This window comes from Castanea sativa, chromosome 3, assembly GCF_040712315.1.
Source record: "Castanea sativa cultivar Marrone di Chiusa Pesio chromosome 3, ASM4071231v1".
In the NCBI taxonomy this organism is placed as follows: Eukaryota; Viridiplantae; Streptophyta; class Magnoliopsida; order Fagales; family Fagaceae; genus Castanea; species Castanea sativa.
Genome location: NC_134015.1, coordinates 57,513,178 through 57,525,637, shown reverse-complemented (window position 1 = coordinate 57,525,637; position 12,460 = coordinate 57,513,178). Strand labels below are relative to the sequence as shown.

At 32.3% G+C, this 12,460-nt stretch overlaps 2 protein-coding genes across 2 annotated transcripts; one reads left to right on the top strand and one right to left on the bottom strand.

Moving 5' to 3' along the window:
• The first annotated feature begins 1,247 nt into the window (after positions 1–1,247).
• On the top strand, positions 1,248–7,969 carry LOC142627105 (triose phosphate/phosphate translocator, chloroplastic-like). The gene is made up of 12 exons (XM_075800904.1): positions 1,248–1,933; positions 2,127–2,198; positions 2,751–2,816; positions 2,922–3,000; positions 3,080–3,200; positions 3,864–3,959; positions 4,344–4,456; positions 5,208–5,285; positions 5,395–5,511; positions 6,518–6,617; positions 6,738–6,838; positions 7,588–7,969. The coding sequence occupies exons 1-12, from the start codon at positions 1,644–1,646 to the stop codon at positions 7,609–7,611; spliced, it is 1,257 nt and encodes a 418-aa protein (XP_075657019.1). The 5' UTR covers positions 1,248–1,643; the 3' UTR covers positions 7,612–7,969.
• A 1,182-nt stretch (positions 7,970–9,151) lies between these two features.
• LOC142629227 (NAC domain-containing protein 41-like) lies at positions 9,152–9,694 on the bottom strand. Its single transcript, XM_075803186.1, has one exon. It carries the CDS (start codon positions 9,692–9,694, stop codon positions 9,152–9,154), a length of 543 nt encoding a protein of 180 aa, XP_075659301.1.
• Between the last annotated feature and the right edge of the window lie 2,766 nt (positions 9,695–12,460).

Below are 12,460 nucleotides of genomic sequence, written 5' to 3'. Positions count from 1 at the left end.
ATAAAATACTGAATTAACGTGAGTATAACATCTTAAATGAAGTATTTGTACCTTTAAGTATGCTCGTTTAAAACTCCAATACACTTGATAGGACATAAACGTAACACTAGTCTAAAAGTGATCTTATATTGTCCAGTACACTAAAGTATTCAACAAAAGCCTTACCTTACTGAAAGAACGCTACTTTTTCCACTTTCTCTAAGAAAAAATCAAGATCAGATTCTTAGAAAAGCAATTCATGATGTTATATTCAACAATAATGGAGGTATTTTGTTTGGCATCAAAATTATTTTATTGGAATAACTTTTCTAGTCCAATGGCTCATAAACTTCTGTAGAGTTGAAATAACTCAATAAGTAATGCCTCTTGTGCGTTCTGAAAACGCATTAAATCTTTTGATTATAAAATGCTTAAGAAAAATCTTTTTCCATTATAAAATAAAATAGAAGAGTGTTTGATAAAATCATTTATAAACTCAAAATTCATGATTCATTTGTCGAATATGATTCGAAATTCAATATCCACATGCACAATACACTTGAACAATTTAATCCAAATAAATTAGCCATTAAACCAACCTTTAAGGGTTAAATTTTGGACATATTGAGAAGAGAATATGCCATGTATCCTATATATAATTAGATGCATAAAAAAATTATGGTAAAATATAGTTAACATTCTTAAAATTTGGGCTAATGTCAACCAAATCTAAATATTTTCAAAATGTAATAATTTGGTCTATATATAATTAGATGCATAAAAAATTATGGTAAAATACAATTAACATTCTTAAAATTTGAGCTAATGTCAACCAAATCTAAATATTTTCAAAATTTAATAATTTGGTCTCTAAACCATTACTTGTTTTTCTCCTCTCTGTCTTGGTGAGTAGGAGTTAAGTTGGCTAGTTTTAAAATGTCTTGTACTTGATTGGTGTTAACTCAGACTTGAAAAGTATCGATTATATTAAAAAAAAAAATTACTTATTCACCAATCACCTATTCATTCATTCAAAAAAAAAAAAAAAAAAACTACTTGTCACCTAACTCCTATTAAACAACGGTTCTTCACAAACAATGAAAGGCAGATACCATTTAAGAGGGAAACTAAGAAAACAGACAAAAGAATAAAAAACAACTACCCCATGTTACACTCACTCTCTCTGTCTCTCTCTTATTGAAAGTCCATCACCCAATGATCGCTGTTTGCAACTAGTACTCAAAGTCTCAAACTTTGATGCTTTTCATAGATTCCTGTTGTAACAGAAAGTGTTTTTGACTTTCTGCTTCACTTCCTTAAGCTTCAACTACAGTCCCTCCTTAATTTTGTCTGGTTTTTCAAACCAAAACCTATTGTTTTCTCCGAATCTAGTTCATTACCAGAGCACAAAGAAGGAAAAATTCACAACAAATAGGATTTTCTATAGTTATAATATCTACTATTTTTGTTAGTTAAAAACAAGGAAACCAAATAGTACTCTTTCTGCTTTATCCCCTGCATACAGTTTCTTGTTTTCAAATTTTTACGCTCTTCAATTTCATTGTACTTTGTATTCTTCCAAACTCAGAAAACCCACTAAGAATTCAAGCCGCTCAAACCATTTTCCTTATCAAAATCCCATAATTTGTGCCTTGTTGCAAACCATGGCTTTAGTGACCAACCCATTTCAATGTTCAGTCCAAACTTCAAGATTTTCTTCACTATACTTGTCACCCAAGAAAGTTACAACTAATCATGTTGTGCTCAAGACTCGGTCACTGGGTTCTAAGTCCACATGCTTGGCCTTTTCTCCACTGCCAGAGAACCAGGGACCTCAGAAACCTGTTGAATTCTCAGGCAAGGCCTTGAGATTTTCTGGTTGGAGTGAATTGTTGAGGCGGCGAGGCTCTGTTGAATTTCCGGTTGTGGCAGCCACAACCGCAGATGCTGACGGGTCTAACTCATCACTTCAATTTTCTTTTATTTAGTACTGAAGTGTTAAGACTAAGTTTGGATGCTGAGAAAAATACTAAAAGAAAGGGATTTTTTTCGTTGGTTTTTTCACATGTAGTTCTAGCAACCAATATGGATTTTTGTTTTGGGATCTGTATTTGGTTGATAATTGATAGTCATATTTGAAATTGCAGGTATGCCAAGCCTTCTAAGAGCTTTGCTGAGAGATATCCTGCACTGGTTACTGGTTTCTTTTTCTTTATGTGGTAAGCTATCATAATATGTACATTTTTTTGTTAAGACTTGATACATTACTTGTTCACAATAAGTTATGAACTTAGGTACCCAGTTGAATTTTTTGAAGGGTAATAGCAATAGTTTGGAATTAGTTGATTGAATTTGAAACGGATTCAGTTAACAGAATATGTCACAATTTTTAACTAATTCTCATGTTTTGTTTTTGGGTGAAAAAACCATATGGGGGTGCAAAGGGTCAATGCAGTATATATGGGTCAATGCAACCTTATATATACATATTACTATGTTCGGAGTGTATGCACATTGCAATGTACTTTTATATATTTTTTCCTTTTCCTTTTTCACTTGAATAAAATGTATGTTGCACCCACTAATCATGTCATTTTCTTTATTGTCACTGATTGTGCTGTCAATTATTTACTATAAAGCGCATGAATCATACATGCCTTCATAAAATGAAGGAGGAGATTTTGTAAGCTAACATTATGCTGTTCTAATTCACTGACTAAACAATTGCACTTAATCTCTAAATGTTAAACAATTCCATGTTTTCTATGCAGGTACTTCTTAAATGTCATCTTCAATATACTCAACAAGAAAGTCTACAATTATTTCCCATATCCATAGTATGCTTCTTTCACAATGCTTCATTTTCATTATACTGAAATTGTTGTGGCTTTTGAAAAATTTCATCCCTATGGCAATTTGAAAATCTTGTACATCTTTTGCAGCTTTGTTTCTGTTGTACATCTCCTAGTTGGAGTGGTGTACTGTCTTGTTTCTTGGGGTGTTGGTCTACCAAAACGTGCTGTAAGTTTCAACTTCTGCATTGGCTATCTTCTCTTCTCTAGGTACATGCACTAATGAACTTGTCCTACCCTGTATGCAGCCAATTAATAAGGAGCTCTTGGTAATACTGACTCCAGTTGCATTCTGCCATGCCCTTGGACATGTCATGTCTAATGTATCATTTGCAGCTGTCGCAGTATCTTTCACGCACACCATTAAAGGTAGAAAACTTTGAGGAAAAAGCTTCTTTTACTAATTTCATTAGTATTTTACATCTATTGGCCTGATGAAAGTCCTTGGACATATATTTGAGTGTGTGCATACATGTGTCTGTCTACATTTTATTTTATGATTTTTTTTAAGCATGAGGGTTACAATGTTTTGGTGCAAATCACCAGCATCATATGTTCAAGTTGAATGGACTGTGTCCAGTTTTCATTTTACTAACCAGATTGGATGTTCTGTAGCTGGGGCTCTCTTACTTTGTCAAAATTAAAATTTTGTTGTGGTTCTTAACTGCCTCCTTGGCTTGATGATGGCAATGTTGTGGGTTGATTTTTGTTGGTACTCATTGGTGTATGTGATCAACCACGTGTGCTTAAAGATATAATGAAAATGTATTCCTGCATAGGTTCCTATTGGTGGAAGCTCCTAAGAAAAGCAACTGCAAGTAGATATAACCACAGAAATTTTTTTCATTGGCATACATTTTAGTTTGTCTGTAACTTGCTCTTTCATTTAATTCCATTAAGCTAATCTAAATTAATATAGATGTCATGATAATGCCTCTTTGATCAATAATACTCAACATTTTTGGTGAAGGTGAGAGACAAAATTTTATGATAGTTTCTAGTTCCTAACTAGTTTTGATGTATTTTCTGCAGCCTTGGAGCCATTCTTCAATGCTGCTGCTTCTCAGTTTGTTTTAGGCCAGCAAATTCCTTTGTCCCTATGGCTATCATTGGCCCCAGTTGTTATTGGTAACTATTTTGACTCTGAAATTCTCCCTTCTATTTACTTCTCTTATTGAAAGGACAGAAGCTTGACTTCATAAATCTGGCATGTGGGACATATTACTAATGCTGCCTGTAATCTTGACAAGAACTAAACACACACACACACACATCACCTCTCACAGACCCGCAGAAATGGGGGTTTTGTGCACTATATATATATATATATGTGTGTGTATATATATATATATATGTTTGTATGCAGTGCGTGAGTGCATCTATGGATATGCATCTGCAGCCAATTTCTCAACCTTGGCAATGCCAACTTAGTACTTAAATCTGAATACAGTATAGAATCAGCTTTTATATTTCATCAACCACTACTGATATAGCCTGTAAATTTTATTGCAGGTGTATCAATGGCATCACTGACTGAACTTTCTTTCAATTGGACTGGTTTCATCAGTGCGATGATTTCAAACATAGCATTTACCTACAGGAGTATCTATTCAAAGAAAGCAATGGTAAGCACTTTCAGCAAACTTGGTACTTGCTTAGGAATAAGTTCTGTTCTAATCTTATAAGTTCTAGAGCTTAGTTTCCAGGTTCATGTTATTGTATGCTGTTTGGCCTAGTTCATGAAGTTGGATAGTGATACAAGGGTTTTGTCTAAGAAAGGAAATTTTTTTAAGTTCTGTTGGCTATGGCATATCCTTGTGTCAAAATCTGTTGCAATCATGAATTTCTTCTGGAAAGAAAAAGGCAAGTTTAAAAAGTGTCTTTCGGATAAAACAAGTTATGCGAGCTCTAGTCAGAGCTTTTCCTAAATACAGTTATGTTTGATGTGTTAAATTACGCCATTGTAATTGCATCAGGTGTGACAAAGCGTTGTTGAGCTGAGTTGATTGATATCTTTAGGATTACATAGCCAGTGTTGGTTAATTGTATGTAAAACACCACGTGCTCTTGTCTCTTTTCTAGGATTATCAAACACCTTTTACAATCTTACTGTAAATGATGCAATGTAAAACAAAGTTAAGAATTCACCTGACAGATGAGGTATTTGGAAAGGAACTATTATATTTGATTCAACCCTTAAGTACATCAAGATTTCATAATCCCAATAGCCACAACTATTTCATATATTAGCCAACCGAGCAACTTTTGTGTGAAAAATTCTGGGATAAATTAAGTGGAGGTAATACATTTCTAGTTTTTTCTACATCCATTGACCATTAGTCCAGGTTGTCTAATTAATCCTTTTATTTTTAACAGACAGGAATGGACAGTACAAATGTGTATGCTTATATTTCAATTATTGCTCTCTTGGTTTGCATCCCGCCAGCGATAATTGTAAGTTAATTTATCATGAATATTGTATAAAGTTTTGTTAATCTATTATCTCAATGTTTCAATCAAAGTTTATTACATATAACCATTGGATTACTTGGATTCCTTTCAGATTGAGGGCCCCCAACTGATGCAATATGGTTTTAGGGATGCTATTGCCAAAGTGGGATTATACAAATTCCTCTCTGATCTGTTCTGGATTGGCATGTTTTATCATCTGTACAATCAGGTATGCTATAGAACACACCATATTTAACTGCTCCTTTAATCTAAAGGTATATGAGCTCTTTGTGTTTGATATATGTTGATGTTGACTTGACCTCTCAGCCTTCCAATTTGTTTCAACCTTCATCTGGGTTTGTGATATTACCCCCTCATCTCATTAGTACTTGGTGTTCTTCTTACTCGGCTACTTCTTCATGACCAATCAATGTGGATATTGAAGAATGCTATCATTTGAAAAGACTTTAGTTATAAATTAGAAAAGATGCATCATTAAATTATGGCATTTATCTCTTCATATTCCACTGTACATAAATTTGCATTTGAATGGACCATGGATGAGTTGTTGAACATGTGCCTTTATTTGGGTTGTTTAAACAAATGTGTACTTGTCTAGGTGTCTGATAGAAACACAATATGACTCAATATCTCAAACGTGATGCAGGAAAATGAACTCTAAAAATGGGACTTGTGTTTGGGAAACAAAAATAAGAATTAAAAAAGAAGAAGATAGGATCTAGGTATCAGCAAAAGCGATGAAAATAGAAAAATAGAACCTAGGCATTACCAACTAGGATTGTTTGTAATCAGCACCAAGCATGGAAGAAGCATAGGAACATAGGAATCACCATCTAGGCTTGCTTAGAATCACCACCAAGTACTTGAAGCAAGCTTCCAACCCAAATTTCATAAAATCCATCAACTGCCTACAATAGTGAATTTTGGGCCCTTTGAATAGGATCCCAAATTACATAAAAAATGTAAACAAAGTAAATTCATTATGAGATTGCATCATATATGGAAATAAAAATATAATATAATCAAAGCTGAAAGCCCTCTAATAGCATCAATCACGATCAATAAAGTCCAACAAAATCAATCAGCATTTAACAGTTGCAGTTTGGTATTTCTGAAATCTTTTTTTTTTTTTTTTGTTCCTCTGCCCCAGATAAAGTATTTTGTTGGAGCACCTTCTTCTGTTTCCTAACTTCAGGTTTGAAATTACATTGCAGCTTGCTACTAACACTTTAGAACGTGTTGCACCACTTACACATGCTGTTGGAAATGTATTGAAGCGAGTTTTTGTCATTGGATTCTCTATTGTTGTATTCGGTAATGGCTCGTTGTTTATTTATGACATTTATATGCAGTGTTAAATAAGCAACTCTGAAAATTCAGTGTACTGGAAATTTTAGATTTGATGTCATATCCCTATGGTTTCAAATTTCACAGGCAATAGGATATCGACACAAACTGGAATTGGTACTGTTATAGCAATTGCGGGTGTAGCCATTTATTCCCTAATAAAGGCAAACATAGAAGAGCAAAAACGGGTAATATTTCTATTCTGTTTGTGATATTTTTTCCTTTATTTGTGTAATTGACTGAATTGAAAGGAAAGTTCATCCACTAATTAGGTAAAACATGGATTGTTTTTTTCTTGAGAATACGAATGTTCTGAGCATGTTTACAAAAACATGATTGTTTACTGCATAACTTGAGCCATTATAGACAAATTTTATTATATTCAATAGGCATTAGGCTATGCTGCCACATTATGAAATAAAACCCAGGTATTTCACATTACTAACACTATGTTAGGGATTTATATAAAATAATAAAATGGAATGGAATGGAATGGAGTATAGTGCATTTCGTCCAATGTGTTTGGAAATTTTTAAAGAAGGAATGCAAAGAAAACAAATAGATAATTTTACTAGTGTATCAATCAACTTCCAAACAGTGGATGGAATGGAAAGGATTCTTTTCATTCCATTCATTTCTATTCTTTGTCTGCCTGTAAAGCAATATTCGACTTCTGCCACCCCCAAGTTATTCTAGTACACTTTTAGGCTTTAAAGTTTAGACCCTTTTCGCAAATCAAATAATAACAATAACAATCAACACCTTTAGACCCTTCGATTTTATTTCTAAATATCTCTTTTAGCATTTGAAATGAGCATGAACTGAACTGTGATAGACCAAAATTATTATGTATCTTTCCTTCAAATTTTTTTTTCCCCTTTTGAAGAAGCCATTTTTTGACTTGGACCTCACATACATTACTTAAACTTTTCTGAAGGCTGCAGCAATTTCCACATCATAGGGCTGCACTGTTGGATTGACTATGGAAACCCTGTATATTAAAGAGGGTAGTGAGGATATTCATAAAACTTGTTTGAGATGATGTCTTTGGATTCAGACCATACAGAGTTGGTGCTGCTGTTTAAATTGGATGATTCAAGTTTTCAAGCCTTTGGTGGATGCTTCCGTTAAAATAACAGCTCTGGGAAATAGAGAAAAGAATAAGATCAAAACAGAAGTTTTTTTTAACAAATTCTAAAAGCTCATTTTGTATTTCTATTCTTTGGACTGTTTCAAAATTGTACCATTTCAATTTTATCAGGTCTGTTATAAGGAAGGCACTGTTGTAATGGAAAAGCTTCAATTTGGTCTCTCTCACACACAACTTTGGTAGATGTTTTAGTGGTAGGTCTTAACTACTTGATGACTCAGTAATTTAAGAGGAGAAAATCGATTTAAAAAAAAAAAAAGTAATTCTATATAATATATGATTAGAGCTTGATGGATTTGCAATGTCCTTAGAGGGAAATGTGGAAGCTATAGATTAAATTGCAACTGCCAATTTTTGTTTTCTTTATAATTGATTTTGTACTCTTTGTCTTGGAAGATTCATCACAAATCGTAATGGTTAGAATTATTTGAATTATTTTTGTAACCCATTATTTTTATTTTATTGTTATAAGTATATCTAATTGTTTTTTGTTATTAATTATTGTAATGAGTTTATGCAAAATAAAAAAATAAAATAAAATAAACAATTATACATAAAATAAAATACAAATATGTACATGCTTCGGTCTAAGGCATACATCCACAAGCGGGAGAAAGTTTTACCATCAAGATGCTAAGATTACAAAGGATGGGTCAAGTTTTATGAATCCCATTAATTGTTATTTCTCCTAAATCTGTCATCGAATAATCTAACCAATATTCTCCTATTTGATTTGGTACATTTGAAATCTGATTGGATATATGTGTAGTCTGATTTAGAGTATGATCTTGTATACCTATAGTTTGATTTAACAGATTTGTAGTATGATTTGTCACAGTTATACTCTGACTTGACACACTCTCTTCTTTTTTAGAATGCCTTCTAAGTTTACAAATCACCAGATCTCCTATCTGCACACAAAAAATATGAGAATTAAGAAACTAGTATTATAAAAAAGAAAGAAAAAGAACATACATGAGACACAAATAAAGAATGTAACTTTAAACCAAACCCTAAATAATATTCATAAATAAAAAATAATAATAATATAGGAGAAAAATAGAAAAGAAGATATATGAGACACAAATACAAACAAAGAAATAGAAAAATAGTATGTCAAGAATATATATATATATATATATATATATATATATATATATATATATATATATATATATTAAAAAAGTATGTCAAGAAACTAAACTTAAACCAAACCCAAAGGTTTTTGAAAGCAAGAAAAAAAAAATCATTAGTCATATGCGAAAAGACCTCACTTTAAATTATCACCTTATCTTTAATATTCCATATTTAGAAGTTTTCTAGAAAGAAAATACAAAGAAAGAAAAGGAAATTAGAGATGATTAGTAAGTACCTTAGCGTGTTGTAGTAAGGACTCATCAAGGCTAATCTCATGCAATATCCATCGATAGCGGTTGTTGTTGTCATCGTCGTCCTTGGTCCTGGACTTGTCGTTCTTGACGTTGTTGTTCTCATAATGGTAAGTCTTTTTGACTCCGATTCTTTTTCTTTCGTTTTGGTGGGCACAGTAAAAAATATCGCTGGAATTTCCATCGCCTTTCCAACAACCTTTGCCAATGCTTCTCTTGCAACGGTTGGACTTGGAAGAGACCCTCTTCAATCTTGTGAAGAAGAACATCTCTTCTTTGTTTCGTATACAGTTATTAGCTCTTTCCATCTTCTCCCAAATCTGCCACGGTTCTTCAGTGCCGTAAAGATCGTGTTCTGGGATTAGTTCATGGCATTTACAGTAGGAAATTTCCGTGGCCTTGGGATGAAGATAGTGAATCACTAGCACTTCGTCTAGTGGATCAAACACGAACCCGCCTGGCCATTCAAGCGTCGATGAGAATGAACATGATGATGCAGCCTCCATTGTTTGACTCTTGCTCTCTCTTATTCTCAGCTCGCTGTGTTTCAGAAAATGTGCTTTGTGCGAGCGTAGGATAGGATTAGCACAGTACGTATTTATATATATTTTTGCAACTCCTTTTCTGTACGGATATGGATTCCTTGCCAAAAAAGGAAGAAAAAATGGCACTTGAGTCAGCCCTAAATCTTAACCGACTCTAATTAGAGTTAGAAAGTATACGATTAGTCAAATATCACACGACACAAATTAACTCTGCTCTAGTTCTGTGTAGAATTGTAGGTAATAAATCGTGCTTATAGTGCATGCGTATATTATTATTTTTGTTATTATTTTTTTGGATCAAAATATGAGTTGAACCATGATATTGTTTAATTAAGAAATAGAAACCAAAAACCGATTGGGTTCTGGTTAAATCAACTGGTAGAGTTTCTAATGGTTAAATAAGAGATTTGAGATTCAATCCCCACCTATGCCAAAAATCGGGTAAAGTTTCTAATGGTTAAATAAGAGATTTGAGATTCAATCCCCACCTATGCCAAAAATCGATTGATGTTTTGGTCTGATGATAAAGAGCTATATATATATATATATATATTCTATATATAAAAAAAAAAAAAAAAACATGATATTGAGAGTTAGCAAGTAGCCATAAGTTGATATTGAGAGTTAACAAGTACAACAACGGAAGCAAGTAGTAACATACGTACAGCCGGCCCTATATGTCCCAAAAAATTTATAGAAGGTATGATTTAACAATTTAGAAAGATAATTGATTTTTAAAAAATAAAAAATATCGGTGAATTTTGCATTCTTTCCTCCACCTTTTAAAAGTCTTCTAAAATATTGAACTAAAACAAATTCAATCCAGTTTAAACCTTTAACTGTTTCATGACTAAAAAAAAAAAATCAAGTGTGTCAAAATAACTATTTTTTAACAAATTGCAAATTAAATGTTAATAAAAACTAAATATAAGAACTAAATTAACACTTTTACATCTCATCAAAGAAGAAGAATGATTTTTAAACCAAAAAAATATCTATAATATATGTAGTTAAAAAATCATATTTAAATATTAATAATGCATTAAAATCTATTTGGGTCCAAAATGTATTGATGAGTGTGAACAAATGGAAGCCACTGGAAGCAAATGTGTCTCCCGGTGTTATCTCCACAATTTTATGTTTTCAAATAATTGATGGTCTTGGTTTGCTAATTAATAACATCAGTTATTTATTTGAGTAGTGATTATCGCTCACTCACTAATATTGCACTGCACACTCACTATACAGTATACACACTACAATGTAAATTGAAATTGTGTTTTAAAATCATAATTTCAATTATAATGGAGAAATCATATTTTCAATATATAATTTTATTATTTCACAATTTTAACTAAAATGAAAATAATATTTCAAAGAAAGTGTGTAATAATGATTGTGTAACAATATTTTTCTTGTTTATTTTTATTTCATCTACTGTGGTGGGATAGACAATGAGGGTAGTCAATAATGGTTGAAAAAATTATTCAATATCCTAATAGCGGGACTCCTCTTAAGATTGATAGTAAGAGATGGCCGAGCCAAGGTATTCAACTTTAATTAGTGGAATGTAAAATTATATGAGATGACAAATCATTACTCTCCAAATACTAATAATTACTTGTAATGACGGTTGGAAGATACCCTCTTCAATCTTGTGAAGAAGAACATATCTTCTTTGTTCCTTATACAGTTATAAGCTTTTTCCATCTTCTTCCATATCTCCCATGGTTCTTATGTGCCGTAAAGATCATGTTCGGAATTACGTCAGGGCATTCACAGTAGGAAATTCCTGTGGCCTTGGGATGAAGATAGTGAATCACTAGCAGTTTGTCTTCGGGATCAAACACGAACTCGCCTGTCCATTCAAGCATTGACGACGATGAAGATAATGATGCAGCTGCCATGGCCTGATTCTTGCTCTCTGCTCGCTGTGTTTGTTTCCAAAAATGTGTTTTGTGTTTGAAGGTTAATTTCGTGACTCTGGAATTGTGAGCGTACTACTAGAAGGAAGGGTTTATATGATAAGGCATTAACCACTGTTTAAAAAAAAACCAAAACTTTTCCAAAACTTAAAAACACAGTATTTATCTTTTTGTAAATCCTTTTTTCTTAACAGATTCATAATACACAAAGAATACAATTAGAAAGTATTATATATATACACGATTAGTCACATATCCGACTGCACAAGCCCTTAAACATTTTAGTCAGAAGATTAGAGAGCTAGCTATAATTTAAGAATCCAAGAAACAATCAAGATAAACTACAATATATTAATATATTTTTAAATATTTTTAAGTATTCATTTTAACATATATCAATTTAAGGACAATAAAAGATAACATAAAGTGGATTCATTACTAATATATTATATTTAGAAATTTGCTAGAATACAAACCAAATAGTAAAATCTAAAAGAGTAAATGAGAGATAACTAGATAAGTGTTCAATATTAAAATAAAAATCAAATAAAAGATAAGTGCTTCAACCTTGTGCAATTTTCCAAAAAAGAAAAGAAAAAAGAAGACAACTAGGACACTGTGTCTTAGATGTGTTTTGTGTTCAACATGAGTACGGCATCCTAAATGAAATGTTTTTTTTTTCCCACAAACGAACATTTAATTCGTGTTTACCTTTACCCAAAGGTAATAGGAATGCAAACATATGAGACTGTTTTATTCCAAAACTCGATCTTTACACACCCAACACTAAACCTTTGAAAAC